The sequence below is a fragment of the Spea bombifrons genome, chromosome 13 (assembly GCF_027358695.1).
Source record: "Spea bombifrons isolate aSpeBom1 chromosome 13, aSpeBom1.2.pri, whole genome shotgun sequence".
Classification (NCBI taxonomy): Eukaryota; Metazoa; Chordata; class Amphibia; order Anura; family Pelobatidae; genus Spea; species Spea bombifrons.
This window is the reverse complement of record NC_071099.1, coordinates 19,675,834-19,683,132: the sequence shown is the minus strand read 5'-3', so window position 1 is coordinate 19,683,132 and position 7,299 is coordinate 19,675,834. Positions and strand designations below refer to the sequence as shown.

Genomic DNA, 7,299 nt, shown 5'->3' with positions numbered 1-7,299 from the left:
GGCTCTATCACACCCAGCCACCACATATGCCAACTCACTCCTATCACACCCTGCCACCACACATCACAACTCACTCCTATCACACCCAGCCACCACACATCACAACTCACTCCTATCACACCCAGGCATCACGTATCAGGACCATCATAGACGGCTATTACACATTACACCTCACTCCCAGACAGCTTCTTTCTTCCTCCTCGTTACCTTCAGCAGAGCTGGAAACTCCAGAAGATGCAACATGGGGCGGGCCAGACAAGCGGAAGCAGGCCAGGAACAGAAAGGAAGGGGCGTGTCAAGACAGACACTTGGGGGAGTGGCTGGGAGAATTAGAGAGGTGGTAGATGGCAAGATAGTCCCTCCCCTGTCTCTCTATTGGTGCTGGCTGCTGCAGGAGAAGCTTCCGCCCTTTTGAGTAAGTGTCGCTGGTTCCCCGTCGCAAAAGCACGGTGTGATGCTGCACTGTGAGCAAGGCGGCACGGTGCACCCCCCTGACCTAGGCGCCAGGCCAAAATTCTCACTCGCCATGGCAGCCTGGCTCCTGGGATTTGTCGAGTCCTAAGGAACACCATCATGTTTTTTCCGTTTTACCGGTGACCATATCTAGGAACTGGGGTTTTGCTCGTCTGGTTGAAGTACCAAAAATCTTCGGGTGGCTAATGGGTCTCCCCGTTAATATATAATGTGTTTAGTACTTTCCCTGCCCACCACTAATGGCTCTGTCCAATGTGACAGGTCGCCCTGGGTACTCCCGCCAAACTATGCTTCCTCCTGCTGGGACAAAAGCGGTTAACCCCTTCAGTGCCAGACAGAACTAGGGTTGTAGAGAGGGGATGCCGCTGCACCGGAGCTGCGTTGGCGTTGTGGCTACATCCAGTAGTCACAGCAAACCACATATAGTTCTCCATCAGGCCGTCCTTTGCACACAGCCCAGTATTTGCACTCGGTCCACCTCAGCCCAGTAGGGGGTCGCTATTGTACTGTAGGGAGGATGGTAAACATGGGCAGTTCCTTGACTTCTGGCTGAAACGTGACGGATATCAGATCCTGGTGCAAATGCTGGCCATGGAGGTCCTGACCCAATGGAGAGTAAAACGCCCCACATAAACCCACTCCGGAAATGCAGATGCCCCAAATCTTAGCCTGAGCTCCACAGTCTTTAGAGTCTCTGGTACTTGGGGAAACGTGGCTTGGGGAAATTAGCGTAGTTCTTAAAGTACTTAAAAGTGCAAAGAAATAAAATCCATGCAATATTTGTATTTTGTTTATTGTTAAGTAGTTGGATGACATCAAAAGTTTAATCATTTTACATATTTTTTCTATGAATACAGTTACCAAGAACATATTAGCCTTTCAATAATTTTGTTACACCAAAAATAAGTAACTTTTCTTAAAAACAAGTACTTGATAAAATGTTTGGCACAATAACACGTATAGAACTTCCCTTTGAGTATTTTTTTATGTTACAAATACAAATTGCTACATAAATCGCAATGAGCTAATGTTTCTTTAAATCAAACTAACACTGATAATTTTTTTTTTAGTACCCCCCTTAAAAAGGTCATGTGTGCTGGTCGGTCTCTGTAGCAGAGTTTTCGTGTGAGATCCTCTATAATTAGTTAAGGTCAACACCGGGTTTTACACCTCTGCTGCATTTATGTTAAACCAAAAAATCTATTATTTGCGGAACCTGCTTCAGGTTTCAGTTATTATGCAGAATTGCTAGGCAGTTACAGAAACAAAGGAATCGCTGTGTCTCCTTAAACAGACGCACCATAAAGTACTGTGTAAATATTTTCACGATTCCCATGAAATAAAAAGAACATGAATTTAAAACGCGATCCAACCTTCATTAAAAATTTAAATGTTAGCAATACATTGTAAAGTAGTTCAAGTACAAATTTTTGTTTAAAAAATGTCATTTATATTTTGAGCCACCAAGCTCAGAGTTTCTTGTTCCACCCATCTAATGGGCTAAATTTAAAATTGAATGTTTCCCTAAATTTGAGGGCACACTGGACAGGTGGAACTCACATTAACACATTTAGTATTGCTGATCTGCAGGCTGGAAGAACTTCATTAGAAATAGAGTATTTTTGGTCTTCTTACCAGTTGTACATTTGATGGCCAACAGGCTGTCCTACTGTATTCCATTATCGATCACAATGGGTTTGCCCTTCATAAGTATATGGCTATAATGGAGTTCATATATGCAACTCCTGCAATCGCCCTCTTTAGTGAATAGATGCCGTAGAGTGAGGAAAGTAGTCTCTAAAGTAATTCTGTATATTATTCTTTGCAGTGTTTTCCGTTTAGTGGTGCTTTTAGTAGCTCACGTTGAAGGAAACGAATGGCAACTAGAAGATCAGTAATTCTGAGTTACATTTTTTGAATTGGCCTAAGAGGACCGTAAAATTTATTTAAATTTAGTCCCAAGCAGTTAGTTCTCATTTTTCAGTCAGAGAATGATCATGTCTTGGGGCAACGTGGGGTTCGGTATATAACATTAATCTGCAAATGTTACATTTGTAAGGTAGAACTACAAAATATTACACATTTTAGTTGTTGTAGAGAACAATAAGACAACTTTATAGTTAAATATGCCAGATTTTACTGCCTCTGACTTCCAGGCGAATATTTTTAAATAGATAAAACAAAATAGTTTCGTTAAGGCACTGATTTCCCTCTTGTAACAGGAAACAATCCTGTAAAGCAGGGCTTGAAACCCTAGGAATTGAATAATGGCGGTTAGGGGCTCACATTTTTATACGGAGATGATTTTTGTCTAGTAATAGGTTCTAGACACAGCTGTGTTCTATATTTTTATTATTATGTGCTGGCGAGAGCTTTGTGGGTCACATGACTACTACTAAGTATACCTGCCTCCTGCGCATGGGCTTCATCTGTCAAGCTGCTGTAATGTTATTCTTAAGGTTTTAAGACCCCATAGTTTTTTTTTTGCTTTATTGTAACATTTAAAAATTAAGTACTGTTAAACCAAAATCTTGTTTTGTTCATTATTACATAATTTCGCATGTGGGTAGAAATACCTTCTTGCTTCCCTGCTGGGGAGCCGTCACCCCTGGTTTCCCATAGTATCCTGAAAATATGGTCTTCACCTCAATCTTTCTGGACAGGGTCAACATCCACATGCCATTCTCATAGTAATGGATTTTACCCCTATACATTTCACCAAAATCTTCCTTTTCACCCCCTGTCTGCTGCAATTTGATGAACTCCAACAGGTCAACACCAGTCTGGACATCTTGTATATCAGCTGCTGTGCCCAGGGTGATATGGGCACGACTGCCTTTGGGAAAGTTGTCTTTGGGCATCACTTCTTTCTCGGCATCTAGCGGCCACAGATGAAGTTGCTCTTCTGTAAGTTCCACTTGCGCGCCTGTTGTCCTGGGCGTGACAAACAGCGCGGTGATATGGAGGGTGTAAGCTCTGGAATAACCTTTCTTCACAGCCTTTTAAAAGAGAGAATAGAATACGATAAGGGTTTAAACCAGGTACGGGTATGTATCCTTATTTGCATTGTTCCCCAGCGCTAGTGCCCTTGTAAGCTATGGTTCAGGCATCCCTCAAAACGCAGCGGCCCCTACCAGCTCAAACCTTGCCTATATGGTAGGGAAATCCTAGTCAAACTGGAAGAGTTCTGACAGTCATTGCTATAAGTTGTAAATGCTGGGGCACTCCAGCCATCATTTGTACTTTAATTCATATGATAGCTACTTGGCCCCTTTAAGTTTCTGATCTGTCAATTTTGCATATGCATTTGCCCCTTCCCCTCGCCGCCATCTTTTCGCAGGGCAGGAGATGTGATCGGCCAAACAACATCATGGGGATTTTTTTTATTTTCCCGTTCTGATGTTTCGCCCATTTATTCCAAAGGATTTCATCAAAAGAGTCAGGTTGGAGGAGACACATGAGTTGTATTTACATAACTGTAAACTAACTTATAATGGAGCAAATCAATGGTTTCTATGATTCAGACCAACGAGTCAGATATAAAACTCAAATCACCACTAACCTCCATCTGAGCATATTCCTCCGATCCCACCACCTTGCCGTAGTCACAGTATTTGCTTGTGCAGTGCAGAATATTGGGTGTTTTGGCAAAATATTTCAGGAGGTTTAACTTGTGTTTGTCTTCAATGCCATCTGCACACAAAATAAAAATAAATGTAAGTAATTATACTTAAATAGGTAAAACCAGTGGTTGCCTAGTTTAAAAAATATTTTTCAAAACAATAAATGAAAATACCCCAATATCACTGAAATGTGGCGCTGCAGATGCAGATGGGCATGCTAGTCTCATTCTTTATAAAAGCTGTCGATGGTTTAATAAAAGCTTAGTATGGCACATGTCTTTTTACAGATTACAGCCCCAGGACAAAATGAAAATACAAAAAAGCACTGCTTTTTTTTCACCCCTTGCAGATTACCTCCCAATTGCTTCCTAAGTAAATATAATTTCAGTTTATGTGACTTTACATCGTTTTCTACATTTGTCCAAAAAAATACTTTTGGCCATATACATTTTTCTTACCCTAACTTCAGGATAGCCTGAGCTCTTAATAAAATAAATCACGCGGGTATTTTCATTGCCATGTGCCGTTTTACACATTGTCTATGTGGACACTGAGTAAATTTTGCATGTAAATCACGTACATGATTGCAAATGCTTCTTAAATGCCTTGAAAGCCCCCAATTGCTCCAGGAACTCCTGACTGATCTTTCTCAGCTTATCCTCGTCACATTGGGCCAGGAACCACCCAAAGTACAGAGGGAGAAGCTCTTTTTCAAGAGTAGGCCTTAGGTTCTTGAGTTCCTCCAAAGAAAGCTTCCAGTGGTTTCGATCCTTTAATTGTCCACAATCAAGCTTCCACAAAGTCTTGGGTTCTATGACGAGCACTGTGAAATGAAACTGGTTGGCTAGATCAAAGAGCTTCTCCAAACGATCCCGATCATGATGCGTGTCATCAAGGATGACTAGGTTAGCCTCATGTCTGTCACAGCATTTGTGCAGCTCATCATCCATTATGGAGTACTCTCCTCCATCAGAGGTCCTAATAGCTGGTTTGATGTTGTAATTATCTGCAGAAAATAAGTGGGCATTGTCCTTATACTTCTGCTCAATTTCCTTGGCCATGGTGCTCTTGCCACTTCCCGGCAGACCTCTCAGGATAACCATGATCTTGGATTCTCGGACAGTAGTAACAGTGTGGTCATCCACTAGCAATGGGACCTTCTGGCCCTCTGTGTTGTCTTTGGAGGCTTGAGTGGACATTGTGCGAATCAGAGTCTTGGCAAAAACCGACTTCTGGAATGTGACAGCTACCTATAGAAAAAAGTGAGTATCCACATAAGTTATATTTGTCAAAGTTTAGAATGCTGTTTTCACAAAACATTAACAAGCAGTTTGAAAGTGACTGGGAACCATGTTTCACACACTTTATTTACCCAATAGTTTGGGTAACTGAGTAATTTATAAAAACAAATAATTATTGTTTTTATAAATTAATGTTGCTGGACAGTACACAACAAACATTCTATGATAGCAAAGGAATTTTATGCAAAGGATTTAGAAACTGTTCATTGTTCAATGTGATGGGGCAACAATCACCCCTAACAAAACAAAAGAGCGGCGCGTGTGTTGGACCGAGATACCATTCACAGCTTCCCACTGCCATCTGCACTCAATAGAACAGGAGATTTATTGTCAAATGAGTGGACGCTTATTTCAGTGGGAAGAGAGCACTGTCCTCCGTAAAAATGTATTTCTCCGAATACGATCACCATACGTGTGACATTGCCAATGGTAAACGCACTAAACAGTGAGAAGGCCACAACAGGATAGAAGATCAGGATATTAATGGGGTGTTTATTACATTTTTGTAATTCTTCTGACTTTAGGATAGATAAATTTCTCTTTATTCTTGTATAATGTCAATAATATCCAACGTGTTAAGCACATTCACTGCCCCAAGTCGTGGCCGCCACCTGCTACAACACAGATATGCCTCGCTTCCCACAACTACACAAATATACACTATTTATAGGGTGTACAGATATACAGCCGTATATCATATTATATATATATATATATATATATATATATATATATATATATATATATATATATGTAAGAAGTTTCACTTCCTTCGGCGGCACAGCCCACTCATGTTTCCTTTCATCGTTAAGACATTAGGATACACAAAGACATTGCAACACAGAACTCTTTTGGTTAATTGCCATGCGTCGGGTAGGCAAGAATGCGTTGCTCTCTTGGAATTTTCTCCCACCAGCGTAGTTCTGTCATTACTCCAATAATCGTGGGGTTACAGGAAAGCAGGCCCTGCTGAATGTGTCCTAAGAATTGTTTAATGACTCCTTGGACATACATTAAGAAATGGATTTATATCTTTCGTTCCATCCTCAACCTCTTTAGAAAGCTGTTACACCCCCCCCCCCATGTATAGTCTTCATGACACAGCACGGAAGACACTGCCCTACCGTCATGTTTGGCATCGCAATCAGAACATACATGTCTAACGCATAAACATGATGGCACAAAGCCACCCCCCCCCTCCTCCCGGAAAACAGCAGCTGTTTCTAAAACACCGGAATAAGGAAGCCTACCTGTCCTTCCACCCAGACAGTATAAATGTCACGGCACCGATCCATTACATGATAATAATCCTGAGACACGCACCTGCGGTACCCTTCTATCACGTGGACATCCCTCTGGTGATCGCTGGCCTCAGAATAAATACAACTAACGGGTTCTTAACACAACGTCTCGGGGCCAGGCTCGCAGAAGTCATCGCCGGAGCACAGAGAGAAATGTCCCCCATAAAGCCTTGTATCACACCATGTAACTACCCCTGATACAGGTGTCAGGAGATGCCCCCTTCATGCTGCCCCATACAGGAAACACATGCCCCTCAATTTCACGCAGTAACCCAACATTATGAAATATACATGTTCTTAATAAAAATAAGGAGAATTGGGTGAAATAATACGCGTTCTCCTAAGGTACAGACGTCCGACATGTTATACAGGAATACAAAATAATGCAAACTTTTTGGAAAACGTAGCAAGTCTGTTCTACATGAGACTGCGTTACCCTTGTTACCTGCAACCATCGAAAACGCTACAAAAATCTCTATATACTCTTCTTGGTAAATGTTTAAAATAAACTGATGCGTGATCATTTATGGAGAACATATCTAATACACGCGTGTATGTGATATTTACCGGGTATATTCACCAATTCCTGTGTGACCAAAG

General features: G+C 41.5%; 1 protein-coding gene across 1 annotated transcript; it reads right to left on the bottom strand.

Moving 5' to 3' along the window:
* Nucleotides 1–2,956: 2,956 nt before the first annotated feature.
* Nucleotides 2,957–5,343, bottom strand: CNP (2',3'-cyclic nucleotide 3' phosphodiesterase). Its single transcript, XM_053453410.1, has 3 exons — nucleotides 4,678–5,343; nucleotides 4,037–4,167; nucleotides 2,957–3,473 (listed from the first exon to the last, which is right to left on the bottom strand). Exons 1-3 carry the CDS (start codon nucleotides 5,294–5,296, stop codon nucleotides 3,021–3,023), a joined length of 1,203 nt encoding a protein of 400 aa, XP_053309385.1. The 5' UTR covers nucleotides 5,297–5,343; the 3' UTR covers nucleotides 2,957–3,020.
* Nucleotides 5,344–7,299: the final 1,956 nt, after the last annotated feature.

What these genes read in the sequence shown, in the direction of transcription:
- CNP (XM_053453410.1), bottom strand. Translation starts at nt 5,296, where the DNA reads ATGTCCACTCAAGCCTCCAAAGACAACACAGAGGGCCAGAAGGTCCCA. An exon ending in TAAGAAGCATTTGCAATCAT is followed by an intron (nt 4,168 to 4,677) that starts GTACGTGATTTA and finishes TTTTGTGTGCAG; the next exon opens with ATGGCATTGAAGACAAACAC. An exon ending in AGGAATATGCTCAGATGGAG is followed by an intron (nt 3,474 to 4,036) that starts GTTAGTGGTGAT and finishes CTCTTTTAAAAG; the next exon opens with GCTGTGAAGAAAGGTTATTC.